Source organism: Nanorana parkeri, unplaced genomic scaffold, assembly GCF_000935625.1.
Source record: "Nanorana parkeri isolate BGI_ZX_2015 unplaced genomic scaffold, ASM93562v1 scaffold696, whole genome shotgun sequence".
Taxonomy (NCBI): Eukaryota; Metazoa; Chordata; class Amphibia; order Anura; family Dicroglossidae; genus Nanorana; species Nanorana parkeri.
Window position 1 is genome coordinate 292,062 of NW_017306964.1, and position 26,029 is coordinate 318,090.

Here is a 26,029-nt window from a genome sequence, read left to right on the forward strand (position 1 = left end):
TGTCTAAAAGGGGCCTCAATTAGCTAAATACATTCCAGGTGCATTGAAATAAAAATGTGCAATGTATGTTACACTATGTTTTCTTTTTATCTTAAAGTATGTTTTCTTTCAAATGTAGGCACAGCCGGAGTAGAAAGGCCTGTACCCTGCCAGCATGCTGTAGAGAAGGATCCTTGTTATTTGTGTGGAAGCAGCGGTCTCTATGCAGAGGTCTGCCTGCTGAGTCAGACCCATAACTCTGCAATCAGCAAGGATCATGCTCTCTGCTGATGGAAAAGCTCAAGCTTTGACTCAGTAGGGCTTCTGTTGGACCTCTGCGAACACACTGCTGCTTGTACACAGTGAGGAAGGATCTTCTCTATGAAGAAATTGCCTTGGACTGAATTATTATTTGTGAAAACCTAACAAGTTCAAAAGTTTTGACACAAAGACACGATGCAGACATTTTCTCTTTGCTCAGTGATCTTTTATTAACAGACAATAAAAACAAAAACTTCTACTTATGTGAAACTCAACAGGGAAACATGGGAACATTTTAGATAACTCATCTGCCGTCTTCATTTAGTCAAACGTCGTACATCTTTTCCAACATACCAGCATGGAAAGCCATTTCATAACATGACAAGTAATATTCAAATGAAATCTTTCTTTCATATTAATTGTTTCTTCATTATTAATATTACCCAGACAATCTAGATGTTCTCTTAACAACCAATATTGTTGATTTGTGAATTTGTTTTTTGTGTCTTGCAGATTATGTGATCAGGTCCTGCTGAGTTGTGGCCTAGTTCCATAATTGCTAAGTATGACAAGGCAGATGAAAAGCTGATGCAATAAGTAGCAACTGGTTTATGCGGGAAAATTCAAGAACTGTGGCTGTGTTGTAGAAAGCTGTATATGTTTTACTGCATATCTGATTTTTTATTGGCAATAATATCAAGAAATAACAAAAGACCTCATAAAGTAAATGCTTCTTAAAGCGTATTTCCACTTTTGCAGCCAAATTGGGATAACACCTACTTTATATTCCCATTCACATAGCATAACTTAAAAAAAAAAAATTAGGTTACATAGTTACATAGTATTTGAGGTTGAATAAAGACATAAGTCCATCAAGTCCAACCTATTGCTGATGAGTATAGTCCATGTATCATCTCATTCTTAGGAATATTCGTACCCCTGTATATTACAGTCCCTCAGGAAAAGTTTCTTGAACGATTCCACACTCTTAGCTGAAATCACTGCCGGTGGCAGTGAGTTCCAGACCCTAACCACTCTTACTGTGAAGAACCCCCTTCGCCCCTTGTGCTGGAATTTTGTTTTCCACCAATTTTAGGTGATGGCCTCTAGTCTTTGTAATGGAGTTAATCTTAAAGAGTTTGTTGCTAATGCTGCTACCACCATTGAACATCTTGTACATGAAAATCATATCCCCCCTTGAACTTACATTTTTTAGATGCTCTTTCTGCTAATTCCAGGACTAAAAAATCCTGCTTAGTTCTCACTGTCTGGTGGGGTGGGGATTTGTTTCAAATAATTAACCCTGTTTGTACTGTGCTGGCTGATTTTTTTTTATCACATGTAAACTAGATGAACAGGACTGTCTGTCTTAACAATGGGTAAAAACCCCTTAAAGAACCTGTATGTTAATAAGGAGATGCGCAGTCTGTCCTAAGTATTTTTATTAAGACAGGCAGAGTTTGCTGTTGATTAAATTGAGAGGGGAGCATGCAAATGCCTGCTAAATAGAAATATCTAAAGATAAGGTAAGAAATATAAAAAAATAAATATTGTTAGATATGCTAATACATTTTGATACAGCAGGGCCACCATATTTTAACCAGCTGTACTATTTTCTAATAACAATGCATAATATGAATATATAGTCTATGAAGGAAATGATAACGGACTCTACAAAAATAGAAGGTGACTCTAGAATCCCCAAGGGATATATACGCTCACCAGACTCCATCTATAGTTGAAATTGAACTTGTTACTCTCTTGCTGACAGGTAAACGTATTAAAGAGACATTAACTACATCACTGCACATGGGAAGTGAAAGTTTGGTACAAGTACATATAGTATTACTTGCATACACAGAATTCACATTGGACAACAAGGCTTTCAGCAATACACAAGGACTTGAACTTTTGCACTATATAATCTGATTTTTGCATATTTGTGTTGCTGTAGCTTGCAAGCCACTTAGTATTTTCTGAAATAAAGTATTTGTGGTCTAACCAAGGAGGCTTAATTCACAAAGCTTTGGCAGAAGAATATTTCAGTCCCGTGACTGTAATTCTTTTTAAACTCATTGTTTTATTGACATTAAGGATCCTTATCTGGGTTTTTTGGCTTTGTGAAGAATATTAGAATATTATTTGAATATTTAATTAGGGATAACTGTTACCAAATTAAGAAAAGGTTTATCTGACTAAAATGGCTGGAAAACTCAATTAAGAATTTCGAAGAAAAAAAAGAAAAGTACTATTCATGTTTGAAAATGGGTTTTAATTAAGAGAAATTCTTTATAGATCTCAAGATAGAATTATAGAACCTACCATTGCTGACTTATACTTGATGGGGCTCGACCCAGGTCTGTCATCATTATCAGATAACTGCTTTTTTCCTGCCTTGTTTAAAAAAAAACAAGCTTGTGATGACAGCCTTCATATTTTTATTGTGACAGGGTCTCTTTCATACTAGTAATTGCAGAAAAAAATCCCTACAGGAAAGGTCACCTGAAATCAGAATGGCTACCACTATTTCCAACATTTTCCAACACACATTTGTGTGCAGTAACCCCTATTAAATTATCAATTTAGTGGGCACATTGGCTGCACTTTGGAGCTCTTAGCACATATTCCCTGGTTATTCCTACAGAGTAAAATTTTAGTACTGTAAGAATGCTACCCAACCAAAGAATAAACCCAAAGAAAAACTAATTAACTGTATTTCCTAGCAGAGCTATATTATTTTAATACATATGGACACAGGCACTTAAAGTAAAAGAAAGTGAACCGTGGTTAGATGTCAAATGGGGGATAGAAATTTAAATATTTTCTTTTTTAGATATGAAGGTTTCCAAAAAAATGTATTTTGTGTTATTGTTTTTATCAATTGTAATCCACTATGTTAAAGTAAATTAGAAAACAAACTAAGCATTGCAAAACAAGAGGAAAATTAAATTGAAAGATACTATATTACCTTTAAGAAAATATAAACTATAACCAGTTAAGAGTATGATGGCTGTATGTGGAAATGTCTGTATTTAATGCAGCTATGAAATGTCATGAAGAGAAGTGTTTTTGCGATGGCATATCTGAGTATATCTTATACCTGGTTTAATTATAAAGTGCCATTGATCAAAACACTGCTTTGTGGAAAATACTAACCCCAGGAAAAGGGTAGTTTACCCAAAACCTGGAGAGTTAAAAACCATGTTTTTCAGGGATTCCAGTGATTAGATCCAGTGATTAGACACTTTTCATGACAATTACACCAGGGACCTATTCACAATAATGCATTTTATATTTCTTAGGAAGAACCCTGCTTTAGTAGTAGGAGGAACCTTTTAAGGTGACATCTAAGTTGAGAACTATGGCAAGGAGATCTCCCCTCCAGAATCCTTAATGTAGATGTAAACCAAATCCCTAATTGTTAACATATTAATGTTATTTTGAAGGTAATTTTGTTAAAATGTGTTTAAATCTACAGGTTTCATTAAAATAATACCTGGTAACATATTTCCATGGAGGTCCTTGTCCAGGCACTTTGTGTTATAGGATGACATTTGCTTCCACTTGCTTTCCTCTGCTGCCACCCTGTTACATATGATTGGGAGGGATATCTGTGGCTGTGCCCCTGTTCACTGCACAGGCATTCTCTACTATTGTCACCAACAGGAAGCCTTCCCTGACACTGTATGCAGACAGGACATGTCTGCAATAAGGGTGGGCAGCACTGGGATGCAGAAAAGAGTGCAAAAAAAGTGTATTTCCTAAACAAAAACTACACTGCACTTGTTAATGATACACAGAGCTTTAGCAAAATCCAGCTAGGGTTTACATCTACTTTAAGAAATGTAGTCAACGCAAAGACTTTTACTTATAGCTGCAATAAACCTTCAAGGCAAACTGTCAGCAAATAAGCAGCATATGCATAAAAATTGACAACCTGTGTTGTCCCTATGTATGACCATGTATACACGAAGTCCGGTGTATACCTGTGTACAGTCATTGACTTTCATGGGATTCTGTATGCAGCACTTGTGGTTATGTATGAACAGTGACTCAAAAGGGGAGTGTGTAATTCTATTGTGTTGCTGATAATAAAATATTGAGTGATCATCAGAGTTTGATCCTTAACCCAAAGCAGTGTTTATAATTTTGGATGGAGTCTCACTATATATCAACAATACAGAATAAGGGCTCATGAATGTGCAAAGTGCAATCATATTAGAACAACATACTTTGGTACTAACAATCAACATCTATGTAGAAGTAAACTGTAAGTTCACAGCTACTGGTTTTCAAATTGGTCACATTTTAATCCATGCAGATGAATTTAGATTTGCACAAATGAAAAAAAAATATTTATCTTAGATATCTAAGAGGTAAAAACATGGCACATTAAAAAAGAAATGCAAGGTCATTTTTTCCTATCAGAAATCATAAGCAGACTAAAAAAGAATATTTGTTTTTCAAAGTAATGCTGAATTGCTTTGAAAGTGACTTGAAAGCAATGTTGAGATTAGAGACATTAACAGTACATTAGTTGTTTCTGATGCTTTCTCTTTTAACAATCATACATCGACTGGAGTCACAGGGCAAAGTGCTGAAAATGTTACTTTTCACAGATGGCTGCACAGTCAAGAGAATAACAGCTGCTTACGTTTCAGCGATAAAGCGAAGGAGTGTAAGCAACTATTACGGTTCGATTAGCTGAGGCAGCAAATGAGGCAAAAGCACTGCAAGTTATGAAACTGCATGGATTAATAGCCTTGTGGAATATGGTACTACATTGATTACTACCAGTAATAGCTACTCTGCAACTGTGTTTATTGAATTGTACTTTTGGACTGTTTTTATTTTGTGGTATTGTGTAATGTAAGCTTTGATCTCTCTTAATATATTTCCCTGAGAGTTCTGATATCCTCTAAATGATTGCTCCATAATGAATACTAGACTTAAACCAGGCAGGAGTGACACCTGTAATCCTGATGCAGTAAAACAGTACACATTAGGGACACATTGAATAATAACCTCACTTCTAATGATGCTCTCAGTCAAAGCTGTATCCTTCTCTTGCTGACTATATTATATACCCTAGAGGGAAAATGCACACTGAACTGAATTGGCACTTACTTATACAGAGAGCATGTACGCATAATACCCGTTAACTTGCATAAATGGGTGTTCACATTGATAAACACAAATGAATTAAGGTTTTAGCTTTGTATACTGAATTGGATTTCCTTAATTGTATCCTATAGGCTTCTACCAACTGAAGACCTACAGTATGTTAATCTCTATCCATTAGTCAACTCTCTGGAAAAGAAATGCACCAGACATGTTGGTCTGACGGTGTTATGTAAGCTTACTTTTTCTTACTGGTGGCAGTAAAATATATTAAAAGCCACAAAGAAGTCACAGAAATAGATATCCAGTTAGAGAGACATGGTACTAAGTTTCTATTGTCAGAGAGTCTGTGCCACTTTCCTGTTATAGCAGTTGCACAGAGTGTCAAAGAATGGCCGTTCAGTCCTGTAGGCACCAACATCTGACTTAGTGCATTCAGTAATCTAACAGACATGGTCAGACAGACCCTCTCTCTACAGCTCTGTATGAGAAAGTTTTTGATAAAGGTTGTGTCTAATACTCATCTATGCCAAGATAGAGCACAGAAGTGAGATGTTTTTGGGGATTATCTGTAATTAGGACTGCCACTTTTTCTGGGGGCATTACAACAATGAGAGGAGGTGTTTCAAGGCATTTCCAAACAGAGATCATAATTTGTAGGGATAAAGGACTACAATAAGAAAATAAGGCGTGAGACTTCAATTGGGCTTTAACATGGAAACTGTGTAGGAAAAACTCTCAAGACTAATTTGGCTAATATGGATTATGACCCAGCTTTGGTGTACAAATAAGCCAAGATCTGTTTATGTTGATCTGTTTATAGCACCTTCTAATCAGATGTGAACACCAGCATTCCTTGGGATTTTTTTAACAAGTGGCAAAGGTATTAAAGAGACCATGTCAATAACTTACCTCCCTACATAGCCTTTTATGTTACTGCCAAGGGAAGAGAAAAGGGGACTTGTCACTTGAGTGACAGGTCTGAGTCTGCAGGGCTGCTGACGTCATATTCAAGATGGTGGCCCCAGCAGCAGTCTTACATCTTTTAGATGTCTACACAGGGGAGATTTTCACTGGTTAATAACATGCATAAAATATGTTAGATGTACATGTAAACTGAAGATTATTTTTGAAATGAATAGTCTGGTGACAGGGTCTCTTTAATTGTACTTCTACAAGTTACATTAATTGCAGACAGTGGTAGCATAGTTTAAAACATTTCCTGTTTTTTGGAATTATCTTTGATTAGGACTGCCACTTTTTCTGGGGGAAAAGCATCTCTTTCTTATTGTTAACAATGGCAAATGGGCCTATACAGGGCCAAGTCAGTAAACATCTGCTAAACCTACTTATGATATGTCCAAACATATAGTCCAACTCAAGGTGGAATTTGAGTGAATATGGGGAGTGGATTTATGGGTCACAGATTTTGTGTGGTGGTATGGAAGTGATAGAGCCTTGGAGAGTATGATAAAAACTGTAGACAATTTATTTGAAATGAAAAGTAGAGAACAACACAACAAATAATAAAAAACACAAAACAGCCTTAAAGGGATATGCAAATAACTTTGTTAGTTGATTCAGAAATCTAAGAGTGTAAGTGCAGAGTATTTCTAGACTTTAACATTTTTCCTCAAGCTGTTCATTATAGATATGCATTCCTTCCTTATATATCTGGTACTGATTGTTATCATATTGTGTACCTAGTGTTTACTAGTAAGCGACAGTAAAGGAAAACACAAACAAGCAGTATGTTTCTGCTGCCACGTTGGACTACTGATAGGACTTACTGACTGTTAAAAGCTGTGTACGCTTCAGAAGGTTTACCATTTAGGTAAGGTAATCTTCCCACAATGGCACAAAGAATTCAGGATCTTTTCACATTTCGCTTTTATTTGGCCTATTCATAGTGTTCTGCCAAGTACAGTTAAACTGTACAGCAAAATAAGACTTTTTACTGTAACACAAAAGCTGACCTTTTCATTTTAATGATGTTTACAATGACAGGTAAATGTCAGGTTTCAGATGAGGGTTGGACGTTTTGGACTTTGGACAGAGTGACAGGTATCTTCGAGTCTCCCGGAGCTGGGGCCTTTGTGACAGGATGCATATGAGCCTTAAGGTCTGCTATTCTTTCTTTAAATTTTTGCTGCAGGTACTTTTCTTCTTTGGAGTAACTCTTAGCAAAGGCAGACATCAAAAGGCAAGCTGCCAGTGTTGTTCCCCCAATGCAAAACATAATGGCACCTGACAATTTACAAACATCAAGTGCTCCATTGAACTGGACAGCATGACTGTCCACAACAACAAAATCATCTTCTCCAAAGGCTTCGATTTTAGGTGGCACCAGAAACCCAACAGCAAGTACTGTTATACCTGTTAGCATGAGGACAATGCCTGATATGAGTCCGACCTGTAAGAAAAGTGTGCAAGGTTAGGTAACTATTACAAGGGATTTCAATTTTTCAGGTTGTTTAAACACTAAAGCTAACATAGCTAATGTGCTAACAACATTCACAAATATGCAAGGCAAGATCCTTATTGTAACTTGCTGCGTGATGCAAAGAAAAAAAAGTTTCCCCCCTTCCCAGAATTAACCAACCTTGCACACCATAGCAAGGGGAGACAGAGAGTGTGCAGATTGTCTACATTGGAAAGGAAATTTACATTCCCCCAAAACGGCCCTCCTAAAGGGCTTTTCACCACCTCCAGTGCCCAAGAGAGGTTGCATCAAGGGCAGGGGTGGGTGCTGGGTATAGACTTATGTTGCACTTACATGCCTATAGTACAGTGGAGTAACAATCGCCATAGCGACCAAGGCGGCCGCTATGGGGCCCGGTCAGGGCATCCCTCTGATGCCGTGTGGGCCGCCTGGGTCGCTATGGCATGTAAGGGTGCTGGCTGTCACGTACACAGCTCAGCAGTGGCGTTTCCCCTCACAGCCGCTGCGGAGCTGTGTCAGTGACAGCCAGCAGCTACAGCAGAAGAGGCCAGCATTAGCAGTAGAGGAGGAGGCGGGGCCCACCTAAGAGCAACCACGCCTCCTCTTACATCACTGGCCAGCGACCTAAGAGCAGGCGGGGCCAGTGATGTAAGAGGAGGCGGGGCCCGTCTATAGAAGAGGATGCGGGGCCCGGGCAACCACGGAGGCGGACAGCGCTGACAGGTAAGATGTGTGCAGCCCATCTGAGACCCTGCAGAGCCCACTATAGAGAGTCTATGGTGGGGTCTGCAGGGTCACTCTCAGGTGGGCTGTTTGGTATATCAGGTGGGCTCTGCAAGTGACATAACTAGCAATCACGGGGCCCCATACAAAATTTTGCTATGGGGCCCTGTGATTTCTAGTTACGCCCCTGCTATAGTAGTTAGTCAAATTCAAATGGACCTATTCTGCAATGTAGTTAACCCAACTCCCATGGTGCCCTGAAGTCTGAGACACATGTTAATTGTTCATGTTACATGGCTGAAGGAGTGAATTGTCAATTCGCTGGGATAGAGATGTTAAAATGGCATTATATGTAAATGACAGATAGTGTAAAAGACCCCTGCTTAGGGATAGTTGCTCAAGTTTGACATAGATTGCCTATTTTATACCTCTTCTGAGCCAGTTGTCCTCCCTGTCCAAAATGACAGAAACTTTCAAAGCTCTCCTGAAATGCCTGTTCTCTTTGCCTTTAGACTCTGTGTTTGTTGTTATCATGACAGGCTTATGTTGCATAGTCTGAATAACTCCTCATCAGTGTACCAGTGGGTGGTAGGATTTGAAAAGCAGATATTGGTCTAGGGTAGGTTTCTTGTAGACTTTATTGTCCAAGTCACCCCCTCCGTGACATTTAACACACAGTTTTTAAAGGGTCATTTGTTATTTTGTGCGTCTGGTGGAAACTTGATGTGTTTTAATTGATTTGTGTATTCATTAAAAGCTTACACTTGAAATGCTTTGATCTTGACCCATGTATTATCTAGATACTTGAACCAATGGTTTAGTGTTTTTCCCCTTGAGATCTTTCTACTACTTTAACATTTACCCCAACAATCTGTCCCAGACTTTCTGGCACCATAGGAGTTAGATTATGTAATTAGGGCGGGGCGATTTTACAAACTTTCACACTTCCCATCATGTTCTTGGAAATCAATCTTTGTTAACACATTCTATGCTGATTGCCTTAAAATGACTAAGTAAACCATGTGACAAAAAGCTGGTATAGGATCCTGGCACTCATAAGAGTCGAGGGAGCTACTTGGATGAGTAGCGAAACATCTTAAACTTTATAACACGAGTCCAGTTGAATGTGGCTAACTACTACCGGTACCAAGTAAAAAAAAAAATAAACACTACATGTTTAATAATTGTTTTATTAATTCACATTATACTAATTTTTACCTTTCATGTTCTTCTTTTCTAGTGGGATCCCAGAGGAGGGGGCACAGTCCCTTCCTCCTTTCTGCTCAACGTTTGGGTTGAGCAATGAGGGAAATCCCATCAGAGGCACTGTTTATTTAATAGGTAACGCTGTGGAGGTAGCTCACCCAAGTTTCTTGCAACATCCCCATATCAGGAGATAAGACAACCAAAAGGGGAGATTTACACAAGTACTTTTCATGCTAGTGATATTTTTGGAAAAAGAAAACTGCTGCTTTCAAATTCCTCAAATAGGAAAGTAATCAGGTTCATTGTATTTGCATATAGTGAGTGAGTTCATTTCCAAGTCTTGTCAAGTTACACCAAACATTACATGGGCATAACGCCTCAAAATAGATGATTGCTTTTTAGAAATGTAAATATTGTATTGTAAAAGGGAATGTGCTATACAGCAAAGTAGAGGATTGGAAATAGCTTTATTACCTTCCAGAATATAGAGTTCCACCTACTGGGCGATCTCTGTATCTGAAAATCATCATCATATTCCCATATTGAAGCTGTGCAATCCTCATAAAATTGGTGCAGGTAGGACCGAACTCCATAACGATGGTATCCTGCTTCAGGAGTGCTTTGTGACTGCTTGGACCCACAGATGTCAGCACACGTACTCATCCTTATGACCTGAAATTATACAAGTTTAGGATATATTTAAGAAAGCAAACACCTATGGGCTATTATTCAAATGTTCTGGTCATACACACAGCTTGCAAAGCAGAATGGAAATAAATATGATACATGTCACCTAATCCCAAACTATCTCATATCATTGTGACTGCCCCTCTGTGTGACTCAGTACTTTCACTCCTCTCTATAGACTGTAATGTCTTCCTGCATCCACCCCCTTCTCACCCCATGAATCTGATACAGTGTAATTTGCTGACAGCTCTGTAAGCTCTAAAAAAATAAAACACACTTTTCTGGCAGGAACATTAACACTGAGCATTCTGTGTTCACCTTCAGAACTTCCATTGACAGTGTTATATATTTGGCCTATTTTCCAAAAGTGGGTTAGAATATCAGAGGACAGACTGCAACCTGTGTCCTGTGATTGGAGGAGGTGGATCCTGTCATATATCCATCCATCTGCCAATCATAGGTCGCTTTGCATTGTGGGAAATATTAGTACAACATTTGTGAATGAAGGAGAGGGGAGGAAGGGGTAGGTGAGTAGAGCAACTCTAGAAGACTCTTTCTTAATGGCAGTGGCGACTGTTATCCTTGCGGCACCAGAAGATCACTAGGGCTATCCAATGGTACTCGTGGGAGGATTTTTACAATCAGAAGCTACCAGGACATGGGACACACCTTATTGAAGGTAAATTAGGTCTCTTGGGCAGCATAACAAAAAAAAAGTAACTAGACCTCAACTTTACCACTGATGGCATATCACCAAACATTGCTACAAATGCTGCCCTTTTAAAAAAAACATTAGGAGTTTCATGGTTAATGCAAACATTAGTTCTGTAGATATGCATTTACCTATTGCTATTACACCAATATATAACATTAATAAGCAATATTTTTGTAGTAAACTGGTTGTAATGTTCACATTTCAGCAGCCATTTTTCTTACTTTGGTCACTAAATGAAAGTTTCCACTTGATTTGTTGGAAACTTTCATTGCATGTTCAATATGGCATGAATGTTTTTGAGGGTTATTCACTAAGCTGCTGTAGGCAGCAAAGTGAAACATCGAGCTGAAGTGAAGTGAGCTGAACGCTGTTTGGCTATTCACTTCTGCCTTGTATGGCTGATTTTATCCGTACATCGGCTGAAATCAGCTGTACATGCTCAGCCAACTTGCAGAAGGACTTCGACTCAGCCGATCCAACATCTGTAATGGCTCACCTGCTGCCGCTCGCCCCTATTCTCATAGTGAGAATGCCGTAGAGCGGCTCGGCTATTCTGCACGGCACCTCCGTAGTACCGAGCAGAATAGAAAATCAGTGAAAAAAGATAACAAAAAAAAAGGTTGAAAAAATATTTTTAAAATGTAAAACAATAGTAAAATTACAAAAGAAATAAAGATATTTAAAAAAATAAAAAAAAGCAATTGGGTGGAGCTAGCAGTGACAGAGAGCTCCGCCCAGCCGTTTCCTATTGGCCGGAACCTTCTAGAGTCTTCTAGCAACGGTCAATGAATAACAGCTGGGTGGAGCCGGCCGAGACGTCACGAGACTCCGCCAAGTTGTTATTGTTTGATGACAGATCAGTGTCCCCAGGTCATTTGATCGACGCTGATCTGTCATTATAACTGGGCGGAGCCAGCCGTGAGATCACAGCTGGCTCTGCCCAGGTGTCATTTGCGGGGCTTACAGATGGCCTTTGGCAGACTGTTCCGCCCCACTTTGGCTGTCACTTCGGCTCAGTTGAGCTGAAGCATAGTCCTTCGGCTCGGCTGAGCCGCTCGGCCGCCTTCGGCTGCTGTACGGGCTATAGTGAATAGCCCGTACAGCAGCCCTTCGGTTCAACTGAACCGAAGGGTTCCGGTGGCCGAAGAGAACCAAAGGATCAGCCAAAGCTACGGCTGGATCCTTCGGCTCCTTCGTGAATAACCCCCTTTGTATTTCCATATGTATCCAAGAGGTGGAGCTCTCAGGAACTTTTAATCTGGCAATAAATCATGTGGAAGCTTTCATTTAGCGACCTCTTGCATAGTGAACAGTAAAAAGCCTTTGCTTCCACAGTTAAGGGATAATAGAGATTATTATGAATTAAAGGTTGGTGGGCTGCCTTACTGGCCGGTAGAATGACTAGAGTAAAACATTGTTATGCTCTCCTATTTCCTGTAGCTTCTCAACCATGACCACAAGATTATATTGCTGACTGATGATAGCAGAGGAACGGTGTCTGCCCTTACTGAACTCTTGATGACAAAGCTCTTAAAGTTAAGTATAACAATTTTTCTGCATGTTGTAGAAGTTAATTTGGTTATACCTAGCCTCTAGATTAGGTTAATTCATTATTGTGTTTAGTTTTGATTGATTTTATAGTCCCAGACCTAAGCCAACAATAACCATCCTTTGTGCATTATAAAAGTAAATGTGGTTACATGTCTAGCCTGCAGATAAGGGCAATTTGTTATTGTGATTAGCACCGTCTTATTTTTGCATTTTTTGTTACTATTTTTAGTTCTTAGTAAATATATTTTTATGATTTTCATCTGTGCGGGTTTCCTTGGCAATCACTATAATGAACCTAGTTCAGTAGTGCTCAAAGCACTACAAATATGGTTCCGGTATGGTAACTATATTGATTTATTTTAATGGAATATTCCTCTTAACATTAAAATTTTCCATAATTATTCTTTTTCATTCAAGATTTGGTAGTTTGTTGCATTTAACTGCAGCAATCTCATCAATTTTAGAATAAGTTAGTAGCTAATGCGTTCCCGCCATATGAATTATAGAAGAAAAGCTGGATGCACTACATCTTCTTGACGTCTGGATGCTTGGTCCTAGATATAAAATAAATATATAAGTGGATGTCTGAATTTCTAAGGGATACTGCAGCTCACCAATAGCTCTCGATATAATTTTACCTCACCGGAGAAGCAGTGGAAAATAAAAATATTCTGAAAAATAGCTGACTAGCTCAGAGCTACAAATTAATTTCATTAACAGAAAATGTTTAGTAAGGACAATAGAAAATTCCATTTAAAGGTTTGGAGGCTGAAAGTTTGAATTTGATTTCCCTTTTGAGGAAAAACAAAGAGACCTTCTTCAAACTGAATCTGCCCATACTAGGCATAGTAATGCATTCAATATAGGAGAAACCATAGGCACCCTAAACTTAGCGCCTCCATATTCCTTGCCACCTTAATCCACTTTCAGACTGCGTGAGAAATACCTGGTGCTTCTGTGGATTAGGGGGAACATGTGACACATCCTCTGCCCCCCACAATAGGGAGCTTAATGCCTGAATGACCACATCGCGAACATTGTCACACTGGTATAGGGATAGTGTGACAAGAAAAAAAATGGAAACTAATTTGAAAGCACAAACTTTTTCTTTACTGGTTATGAATACAGTTGACCCAAAATGATCAGTTTCCCTTTAAATGTGCAATTTAAATTCCTGATTGACAGCTTGCTCTGCCTCTCTAGAGCCAGAGCCAGCTGTGTCCGACCCTCCCTTGTCTGTTCCTCCAATAAGCCCTGGAGGAACAGAGAGTAGGGAGGGGGGAATCCCTGCAGAAAGTGGTGACGTCACTGCTCTCTGCAGGAAGAAGCCATGAGCCGAGTGATCAGTGGTTTGTGACAGCTGCAATGTTGCACACCGCCTCTAACTATTGGGAAGAGTATATTTTACTCTCCCAATAGTTCTCCTTTAATGCCTCTGAATGCAGCACTATAATAGCCAATGTGTCCATGTACACTGTGGAGTCATAATCTCGAGCAGCGTTCAGGGATGTAAAATAAATACCCCAAACCTGCATTTGGACGAGCGCACTAGTTTAATTCATGCGTGTATGTAAATAAGTGAGTGTACAAGTGTACACACATAAATCTCTTTTAGTGGCTAGAATAAATGAATATTCTAAACTTATATAACATTTTAGTGATTGGGTTTAGATCAACTTCTTTATTGTGACAAACTGCGAGCACGCAATCTTATAATTATCTCATATTCAAGGGGCAACAACAACAAAATAGTCTTTGCTCCTGGCAAATAATCCTTTCTGAGAGCTAACACAGATATGATCCTATCTTTAAGAATGATGTAAACTCAGAATCCCTCATGCATGAGATAAAACGTACAAACGTAAAAAACAAACTTGTATGGGTTTTCTGAGAAAACCTGTTTCACTATGTGATTCATAGCTAGGCCATAAAAGCGCCAATATAGCTAATAAAATGACAATAAAAATTCAAACTTAATTAAGAAACAATAAATAGCAATTCAGATATGACTCAGTAGGGTGATATAACCTTATATGTTTCATAGAAATGCTTGTTTGGCTTCACTTTTTAAACAATAAATCCACTGATAGTTACTGTAATGCAAATTGATGTCATTTTATTTGTGTCAAATTATTAGCGCAGCATAGCAAAACGAAAGCTGATTGCTTGCTCTTGGCAAAAGTAACTTATTTTGCTTGTTCCAATTTCTATGATTTATGCTGAATTGTTCTTTCAGCTCAGCTCCACCTAAAATAGGTTTCTCTTTAACCCCTTCATGACTGAGGCCCTTTTTTCAATTTTTGCACCCATGTTATATTCCACATTTTAGGCCTGAAAATGACGTAAAACCCCCCAACATTATATATTTTCTGAATGCCAAGACCCTATAGAATAAAATGGTGGTAGTTGAAAATTTTTATGTTGCGCAATATTAGCGCAACTCCTTATTAAACCCCAAAATTTAGTGACAAATTTAATTAAATGCCCCAAAACACAACAAATTACCCATATTTTAAATGAAATATAAAAGATGAGGTTACAACGAGTAAAACGATACCCAACATGCCCAGTTTACAGATTGCGTGCGACCGTGAAACGGCGAAAAACTGCAGTACCCCAAAAAGTCAATAAAAGACACTTTAAAAGCCCCCACAGGTCATCAATTTAGAAATACCCCAAAATACTGGCCCTAGGATTATTGCTCTCACTCCGGCGTGCGCGGCGATACCCAACATGTGTAGCGCGTTCGTCGTTTTCATGCGTAGGCGCACCCGACGCGTGTTTACGTGGCGACGCGCGTGCTCGCGGGGGCGGGGTACTTTTAAAATTTTTTTTTTATTATTATTAGATTTATTTTATTTCATTTTAATTTTAAAAACTGTTTTTTTGTTTTTTTTTTACTTTACTTTGACTGCTATCACATGGGGGGGCTTGCAAGCCCCCCCATGTAATAGCAGATGGTGGTGACAGGTCCTCTTTAAGGTGATGCTGGGGGTCCAAAAGACCCTCAGTGTCACCTTTACACTGGAAATAAGCTATTGAAGTGCAGATCGCACTTCAATAGCTTATAGCTGGGCTGCAGGAGCCCAGAACTGACAGCCCAGGGACCGGAAGTGATGCAATCTGCATCGCTCCCGGTCCCATAGAACGGGGAGGGGATCGATGAACGGAAGTTCGTCGACCTCCTCCCCAGCTCCCCGCGGACACAAAGATCGCCGGTCCCGGGCCCGTAGGAGGGGCAACGGAGCCCGGGAAGCACGGCGGGGGTGTCCGGCGGGGGGGGGGCCCCTTCTTCGGGACGCAGAAGCGATCTGGCGACAGGTAAGTCGCCAGGATCGCTTCTGTTGTAAAGCCGACAGTCGGCTCTACAAGTTTAAACAGAGTCCCGGCGGCAAAAGTCACCGGGAGTCTGTTTAAACAGCCCCGATGCTGGCGACGTACACTGTACGTCGTCAGTCACGAAGGGGTTAAAGCGGACCTTTACCCATATCTTTTAAATAACAACAAACACACCTTTAGAAATGTTTACTAATGACAATCTACAATCACATACTTCTAGATAACTGCAGACTTTTTGTATTCTTTGCATACCTGTTTCTCTTTGCTTCCTCAGTCTTCTGTTGCAGTGGCCATGTTTACTAAGGGAAGATTACTAGCTCTCCTATTACTTCCTGGATTTCTGGCACATGTGACTAGACATGTGACCATGCACATCATCTCAGAGGAGGAAAATGCCTTTCCTGAGACCTCATGAGATTACAGATAAGATTTCCCAGCAATGCACTGCTGATGACAAGGCAATCCCAGTGTGCATTGCTTTGCCAAACTGAAGTAATTTTGCCCTTTTAAATGTTGGCAGTGTTTTAGTCATTCAGTACTGTCTAACACCTCTCTCTGGGCAGGTTATTAACACCTCCTAACTCCAATTATACAAATGCAATCAACACCTGGTTGCGACTAACAGATTATGGGGTCTATTCACAAAGCTGCCGAGGGCAGCCGAGTGAATGACCGATCAGAAGTGAAGTGAGCCGAACACTGTACCCTGCTAAGGCCATGGATAGCAGTGAGAACCAGTTAGTGGGGGAAATATTTATAGTGAGTGGAGTGGCTCTTTAACTAGTGAGCTATGAAGAATATGTTAAGAGTCGAAACACTATAAAAGGCATACAGCTGCATGTCAAGACCAATTTATTTAGTCTGTTTCCGAGCACACTATTCAATTAGTAGCGAGACTATTTTTAATTGCTATGCATTGCAATTTTTATTTTTTGCAGGTGTGAAGATTAAAATGTTTTGTAGCTCATTTTATGTAAAAAAACACAGCTGCACATGCTGTTTTACAGAGTCAGCTGCCTTTAAAATAGTGAGTGCCACTGTATAATTAATTACACATCCCAGAAGAAAAAGTAGAGCAGCAAGTGTACATTTGATACTACTTATAAAGAAAGTGGGATTACTTCTGTCAAATTGGCTCTGTTGAGGGATTGTGACTCTAGCTAAACATTTGACATGTATTCACCATGTCTCTACAAGGAATTTGAAGTGCAGTATATTGTATCTTCACAGGTTACTTCCAAAGCCAAAAAAAAATATTTGAGTTGTTTGAAAAGATAAACTTAAAGGAGAACTATGGGGTTAAGGCTTTCCCCCATAGTTCTCCTTAGGGTAATGGGAGGACACAAACTAGCGTCCTCCCGTCACCCTAGGCTCAGTATACTAAGACGCCGCAGCTGAAGTGGATCCCGACAATTATGGAAAAATAATAAATCAAGGAGCAGTATCCATTGTGATTTAATCAGCATTTAATATAGCTTTAAAAAAATCACTATCGCGCGCGTGTGTAAAGGTTGACTGCATAGTTATCCTGCCCTGGTGATGACCACTGTCAGTCTTGTGGTGTGTAGACTGTTGTCCCAGAGCTGGAAAATCTCTGCACAGAGTGAGGCTGAGAGTGTACTCGTCACATGGACCTCTTACTTTTTTTTTTTCACTACCCTCTAACTTACTCTTTTGAAAAAAATCCTGTTCTTTTAAGGAGGAACTTCAGTACACAAGTCTAATGGTAAGGCTGGCAAGAGAATCATGGGTGTAGAAGATAAACTCCAAGAATTTCTACCTGGGATGTCTCTTTAATCTGACTCCCTTCCCTGGCATTCCAGTCCACATTTCTAAATGTCCCAAGTGAAGCTCTTCTTCTTTCACTTTTCCAAAGGTGCCTGGCTGCACTGCATTGTGACTCCGAAGATTCCCCATAGACCTCAACTGAAGTCAAACAATGAAAAGGACACACATGGTACAGTTCAATTAGAAAACTACAGCGTAGGTTGTGGGGTCAAAGTACAGAGACAGCAGTTCTACAACCCCGTGCTCTTCTAATTTGCCATCATACTTCCTGTTAGATTTGTAAGCAATTATTCCAGATGCCAAAAGAACTCAGACCTTGCTTTTAATTCTGTATAATTTCTGACATTACAATACAAAACTGGACAGAGTCTGTACATTTTTCTGTTACTCTTCTAGATTAGCACTGAGTTCTCTGAGAGACCCCCTTATGACTATAGTCATCCTATCTGAATCAAGTCTTGAAGGTGTACTCAAGGGAAGCACCACCCTCTCTTTACCATGACACAATGAATTGCATCAATTCCTTATTACAGTACAAGGAACCATTCAACATTGCTCTGGGAGGTCACCACAAGTGGTGCTGAGCATGTGTAAGAATGTTTGATAAAGGAGTCACTCTCCATAATAAACATACTTCCACAATTTGAGTCTGCCAAATCGCTATGCAACACAACTTAACACAATTATGCCACATTAACTTTCCAAACATGGCTGCCAAACGGTCATACATTGTGGAAACCGAATTTGCACTATAATCCCACTAACTTTTCCCTTACAGGCTGTGAAAGGTCTTTATAAAAGTTTCAGCCACTTTGAATACTGATTTAGAAAGATTTACACTGTTCACAAATTATAACATTTTACAATAAAAGAACACAGTGGCTACATAATTGGCCAACTTGGTACCGCAGCTCCTCCTATTACGTCTAATTATCTGTTTCAAACCAGATATAAACAATTTCTATGAATCCCCATGGCCAGTGATACACTTAATATGACCTTGTTATCTATTCTGCAGGGTTTGCTGAATTTAATGTCTCTAAAACGTACCAGATCAGATTGTAAATGAATGTGCATGGCCTCCCCATTTGCTTACTCTTGTCAGAGGGTGAGAAGGCAGAAAGACCCACATCTTTTACCAGCTCAGGAAACTGTCAGTCAATCAATTTTTCTGGTATACTGACATTTGATTTTGGCAGATAAAATTACCAATCTCTCTTCCAACTAGATACTTATAGCAATGTTATCTAGTTTCAGTTGTTAGAAAGCTACAGGGTAGAGGAGGGATTTAAGTGACAAGCAGTGTATGTAGGTGGGCCAGAGCCAGGGCCGAATTTACTCTCTCTGCTGCCCCAAGGCCAGGTTCCTCAACGTGCCCCCCTACCTGCCAATTGGTGAGCGGTGAGGAGCAAGTGAGGGACAGGGAGTCTCCTCCCTTTCTCCTTTACACTAGCTTGGGGCTTCAACCTTTGGGGGCGGGGCTTCAGTCAGTGGGGGCGGCTCTGGGGAATGCCTCACCCAGTATTCCTGTTCATTTATAACAGGGACTGCAGAAAAAGAGATTGAGGACTTCATATTTTTTTCAATTTTAAAAGGGAAACATCAGGGATCTTTTTAGACCTCTAATATTTCCCTGATGCCCCTAAAAGTAAAGTAACAAAATAAAACTATTTAATAACAATAAATAAAAATTAAATATTTAAAACATTTTGAGGTTAGAAAAAAATTACATTTCGGTCTTGGTTTCGGCCTGACATGTTTTTTTATTTTCGGTTTTGAAAATGTTATTTCGGTGCACCTCAAATAATAATAATAATAATAATAATATTATTATTTCGCCCCAAACACTCCACTGAAACCGCCCTCCTAAAACTCACCAATGACCTAATAACCTCTAAAAACAACGGCTACTATTCCTTACTCTTGCTATTAGACCTCTCTGCTGCTTTTGACACTATTGACCACCCGTTGCTCCTCAAAAAACTCGCTTGGCCTACAAGACTCTGCTCTCTCATGGTTCTCATCCTACTTATCTACGCGCTCCTTCAGTGTCACCTACAATTCTAACTCCTCCCCTCCTCTTCCTCTTTCTGTAGGGGTCCCCCAAGGCTCTGTCCTTGGACCCCTTCTCTTCTCTATCTACACCTCCTCCCTTGGTCAACTAATAAACTCACATGGCTTCAAATACCATCTCTATGCCGATGACACTCAAATTTATCTTTCCACTCCACAATTCTCCCCCCTCAGGCCCCGTTCACATATAGCGACATACCTTTGCAGTGGCTGGGATAGCGCGACTTTCGGGGCGACGTTCCAGTGACGATCCAGCGACGGTAGCGCGACCTTCTCCGTCGGGCTCCATAGAAAAAAAGCAAAATCGCGCAAAATCCGCCGAAAAAAGGGTCCGGTAGAAGCAACTTGCGACCGCGACGCGCGACATGGAGTTAAGACAGCTCCATTGAATAGCATTGGCCGGCGACTTCCCGCGATATCACGCGGCAAAAATGTGCGATATCGCGGCGGAAATATATATATATATATGTATATATGAATAGTATTTATGACTCCATTCATAATGATACATTGTATAATAAACTATCAAAAAATGTAGACTGATAGACATAAAAGAAAAATGTACATGAAAATAAAATCTACAGAGAAAATAGAGAGGGGAGGATGAGAGGGAACGAGAGAACTAGACAGAGTCAGTCAAAGGCAGATCTGCCAAGTGGAAGTAGTGGGTGGAAAGCTAACATTTCTGTCACTCCTCCTCCAACAAACAGTCATACACCTCTCTATATAGGTTCAGAAACGATCACTCGGCTCCTTAGCAACTAGGAGCTGTAAGCTGGGAACGTTAATAAGCACAGAAATTAGGCAAGCAAATAAGGTTAGCACACAAGTCAGTATTGCTTATAAAAAATGACAAGTGCCAGAGCACATTTCCACTACAATAATGCTCTGTTATGGGAAATCTGATTTTGACATCTGCATGCAAATCATACCATAAGAACTTAATTCCTGAATTGGCTCTCATCAGAAAATCCTTATTCAAAATGCGTTTCCACAGAGAACTACATAGTACTTACAATGAATGTTAGTTACAGTTCTTCCAGACAAGCAGACATGGCAGTAATGGAAATCTATGTCCTATAATCTGATTTCTAATCAAGGGCCCATGATATGTGGTACAATTAGATGTGTATTTATCTGTACATCTATATATATCTATATATGTATATATATAGATATATACACATACTGTATATATATACTGTATATCATGTCAATATTGTCACAATGGAGAACTTATCCTATGAGCTAGAACAGCAACCAATCAGATTCCGATCTATAATCTGACAATCGGTAAAGAATATCTGATCCTGATTGGAGGCTGTAAGGAGGCATAGAATATTTCTAGCTTTATTGTAATGATAAAGATTGTATTATGATAACATTATGCAGTTAATATAAATGTATAAAAGGATATATTATATTTATTTTTCTATTTCTATTTTTATGTTTGTAGGCAGACCAAGCTGAGCAGCAAAGGTGAAAGTGGTAAGGATTGGGCTAATCTACATGTCCAGGGACGCCTGAGCAGTAACAGCCCTTGAGATAAAAACAGTAAGCATTCCCTGGCAGTGTTTTCGTTTGTCCCAACCTCTCTCACCGCCACTTTTATTGCATCTGCATGTAAGTGTGGAACAATATATTATCAAAAACATGTGACATGAAAATAGAGGTGTATTGTAGGAGCACTGGACCTGTGGAATGGACTAGAATATGAAGTACAATTATTAAACTATTTGAAGGCAGCTCTCCATCAACATAGGTATTCTACAAAGTCCCTGGAAATGTTTGTAGAGTATTGTTAGATTAAGGGTGTCACACCGATAATGAGAATAACAGCCTCTTACACTGGTGCCCAATTGCTATCATATATGTTCTCTTGATACAAGTCCAGTACACATTTGCACACACTGGCAAAATACAAGCCCTGATGAAGAGGGATTTAAGAACCCCAGAAACCTGTTGGCTTTATACCTCCACATCAACTTAATAAGAAACTTATACTGGACTGACTTTATCAGTGTGTCACTCTCATTCCGCCAATACTCCAGAAGCGTGAGATAAAAACATATACTGTATACAGGTTATCATACAAGCCCTGATGAAGGGGGATTTGTGAACCCCTAAAACGTGTTGCTTTTTTATCTTCACATCAACTTAAAAATAGCCAATCAGGAAGCTGGGCGGGTCAGGATGTGCCACCCGGCTTCCTGATTGGTTAGGAAGCCAGCTTCACTTTGGTTGCTGGATTGGTTGCTCTTGGTTAGTGCACTTTTAAGACTGCTCTGTGGTTTAAAGTGCATCTCGACTTTTACAGCCTCATTGGGATGACAACTATTTTATATTTGTTACATGTTCCCGATCACATAGCACAACAAATACATAAATAAATTAGGGCTGTGCAAATTAACGATTAATTTCTCGATTAATCGTTAATCTTTTTGATCGATTAAAATTATTTTGATCGATTAAAATTTTTTTGATCGCTAATGAAAATACTCACCTCTCTGCCACCTTCCGGGAGTCCCGTCGGAGATCCGGGGACGTCACGGACATCGACGTCACCGGACTCCTCCCCGGTGACGTTGTCCGGTGACGATGATGTCCCCAAGTGGCTCCGTCGGCTAACGAAGGGAAGTGACGTCGATGTCCGTGACGTCAGTGTGTCCCTGGTCTTTCTTTGGGGACAGACAGAGTTTCCAGTCACTTTTACATTTCTTTCAGGTATTTATTTAGCACCAACAATTTACACAGCACTTTACATACTGCATATTCCTATCAGTCCCTGCCCTCAAGGAGCTTACAGTCTAAGGCCCCATTCACACTGAGCAACACTTACCTCGAGCGGATTTCCACACGGCCGGCATAGCGCAACTGTTCGGGCGACGATCACGCGACCTTCACCATCGGGCTGCATGCAAAAAGTGAAAAATCGCACGACATCCGCGGGAAAAAGGGTCATGCACAAGCGACGTGCGACATGGAGCTGTAAAATAGAACAGCTCCATTGAAAATCATTGGACGAGCGACCTCTCGGGATATCGCTCAGCAAATATGCGCGATATCGCGGCGGAAATCGCGCGATTAAACACTCAGTGTGAATGGGCACTAAGGGCCCTATTGCAAACACATACAGGGCCAATTTAGAAAGGAGCCAATTAACCTTCCAAAATGTCTTTAGAGTGCAAGAGAAAACCCAAGCAAGCACAGGGAGAATATGCAAACTCCTAAAGGTGCCCATACACCTTACGAATATTGGCCGATTTCCGTATGCCATGGCGTTTTCGTCCGATATTCGTAAGGTTGATGGGCAGTGTACAACCGCAAATACTGTACAATCGGTCGACTTTTGACTAACCAGCAGGTTAGAAAACTTTGGTCGATCATTAAATTTTCGCAAGGTTGGTGGTGTTTCCGTACGTCAAAATTCATACAATTTACACTGCACATGCGCAGACGAAAATATGATCATCGGATGAAAAGTTTTGTCCGATGATCGCAAGATGTATGGGCAGCCTTACAGTTAGTGTCCTGGCTGGGATTTGATCCGGGGACAATCAAGGCAGTAAAGCACAACTGCTGACCACTAAGCTGCTGTGCTGCCACCGCTAAGACCAGCTCTGAAGGTTGGCTACACAGAGATATCTAAAAGCTAAGAAATATATTTTTAAAATGATTTTTCGGTATACAGTGTGATTGGGAACACATAACAATTTGACTGCAAAAGTGGAAATACACTTGAATAAACAGGTTTGATTTGAGTGTTTCATATTTATTGTTCATCAAGCAAGCTACTATCAGTAATAATAAGAAATGTAGAAGCCAGAGTAGTGGTGGCAATGGCAGGAGATCATGTTTCTCAGCACATCTATTAGTGTGTGGGAGGAAGCGTCCTGTCCCCTGTATGTCCTTCACCGACGTCCTGTTGCTCTCCATGGTGCTGAAATTGATTCCAAGCCCCCAGAACACGTAACATGTGACGCCACTACACACCATCTGTGTATCCATCAATGGCTTCAGTGTACACAGCACACTTGTGTATTATATAAGAGGAAGGAATACATCACATAACATTGATCTTCAATAGCACCCATCACTGTGAACTTTCTCCTTTATATGGTGTACTTTTCTCCATCCACACCCCCTATTATGGAATACATTAATATGAATATACAGATGGAGGCAATGCATGGACGTGCAATCACATCTATAACAATGTATATACTGAAGACAAATAACTGCGATCTCCATCGCTCTCCCCGTGCAATGTCTATCATTTCCATTCATGGTATTCGTTTACCTTTCCCGAGTACCTGCTTTACCGGGTGAGCCGTGGCTGCTAGCTGCAGATCCGTCCTCGTTCGGGTCCCATCCCTCTGAGTCTGCGAAGCCTCACACACCACCTATTATTATCCTTCTGAAGGAGCTCCGCTCCCTGTGCCTGCGCACTGTACTGCCAAGGCCGGCTTTACGGGAACAACGGCATCCTTGGAACCCCTAGGACGTGACTGAGATGTGAGCGCCCCCGCTGGCTAGAAGGTGCAACTACAATCGTGTCACCTCTGTCCCAGCTACTGCCACTGCCAATTTTGTTTGGGCTGTGGAAAATAAATGATATTAAAAATATATACATATATATATTGAAAAAAATAATAATAGTAGCAGCGGTAGAGAGTAGGGATGCACTGATATATCTCCTTTTTCCTTGTGGCTTTATACAAAACACCAAAGATTTTCTAAATAAGCTGAGGCTTGTCTTTTAAATATTATAGGAGTCTCAGCTTATACTAGTTACCATGGATGTGGAGTCTCTATATAGTAACATCCCCCACAAAGATGGTATTGAGGCCTGCACCCCTTCTCTAACAACTTTCTCTCTCTTGAAGTGGTAAACTCTGTCATGTTGATTAGTATTGCTTCTGACCTGAAGAAGAGAAGTTAACTCCTGAAAGCTTGTCTTTTAAATATTATGTTAGTCCAATAAGAAAGGTATCCTTGCATACTACAATACTTTGTTTTCGTCTTTTTGACATCTTCTCTACTGGACTAGTACGGCTTAACCGTTTACATGATACATATCTTATCTGTATAGGTTGAACTTGATGGGCTTGTGTCTTTGTTCAACCTATGTAACTATATATATACTTCCTGGTATTCTTCATAATAGCATACTGTGGGTCAGCTCCACCCCCTGACCCCCTAACTAGTCAATAAAAAAGTACAACCCAAGAACCCAGCGTTCTTTATTTTTTCCTTGCTCCAGGACCATCCTTTATTTTATGTACCTTCGCTGATCTTTCCTCATTTCTGGCTGCATGTTGGTCGCACATGCATATACTGTGTATATATATATAATTAATAATAATTAATATATTAGCCACATACAGGTTTGGCAATACAATCTTTTTTATTATAACAGTAAAGAAAGCTCTGTGTTCATTCTGTAACAAATCAGTATTAATGAAAGCAGCTCAAAATAGTAAATGTTTCCTTCAAAACTGTCCTGGAAAATTTTTCGTTGCATATCCCAGTCGCAGCCTAGGGTCCCCTCTGATACCTCTCTTTGGGACTACAAGCATACCTACCAACTTTTTGAGAGGGAAAAGAGGGATGCCTTCCAGCACAATGAGGGGAATTTATCAAAACTGGAGCAGACAGAATCTAGAGTAGTTGTCCATAGCAACCAATCAGCTTATATCTTTCCCACTGACCATCAGTGTAAGTAGTAATCTTCCCACTGACCAACAATGTAAGGATGAATCTTCCCACTGACCACCAGTGTAAGGAGTAATCTTCCTACAGACTTTCAATGTAAGGTTTACTCTTCCCATTCACCACTAATGTACAACCATTTTTCCCACTGTCCATCAATTAAGGAATAATCTCCCCAGTGACCTCCAATGTAAGGAGTATTCCTCCCACTGACCAGCAATGTAACAAGCATTCTTTCCACTGACTACCAATGTAAGGAGTAATCTTCCCAGTGACCACCAATTGAAGGAGTAATTCTCCTACTGACCACCAATGTAAGGAGTAATCTTCCCACTGACCACCAATGCAAGAAGTAATCTTTCCACTGACCACCAATGTAAGGAGTAATCTCCCTACTGATTATCAATGTAATGTTTACTCTTGCCATTCAC

The 26,029-nt window shown here is 40.0% G+C and overlaps 1 protein-coding gene across 2 annotated transcripts; it reads right to left on the bottom strand.

Moving 5' to 3' along the window:
- Window positions 1-7,028: 7,028 nt before the first annotated feature.
- Window positions 7,029-24,368, bottom strand: NRSN1 (neurensin 1). 2 transcript variants are annotated; one of them, XM_018563792.1, is made up of 3 exons: window positions 24,200-24,368; window positions 10,208-10,405; window positions 7,029-7,774 (listed from the first exon to the last, which is right to left on the bottom strand). In XM_018563792.1, the coding sequence occupies exons 2-3, from the start codon at window positions 10,394-10,396 to the stop codon at window positions 7,376-7,378; spliced, it is 588 nt and encodes a 195-aa protein (XP_018419294.1). In that variant the 5' UTR covers window positions 10,397-10,405; window positions 24,200-24,368; the 3' UTR covers window positions 7,029-7,375. The 2 variants fall into 2 exon arrangements, with proteins under 2 accessions (XP_018419294.1, XP_018419293.1); XM_018563791.1 differs by having other exon boundaries at window positions 24,187-24,368.
- Between the last annotated feature and the right edge of the window lie 1,661 nt (window positions 24,369-26,029).

What these genes read in the sequence shown, in the direction of transcription:
- NRSN1 (XM_018563792.1), bottom strand. Translation starts at nt 10,396, where the DNA reads ATGAGTACGTGTGCTGACATCTGTGGGTCCAAGCAGTCACAAAGCACT. An exon ending in GGAACTCTATATTCTGGAAG is followed by an intron (nt 7,775 to 10,207) that starts GTAATAAAGCTA and finishes CTTTTCTTACAG; the next exon opens with GTCGGACTCATATCAGGCAT.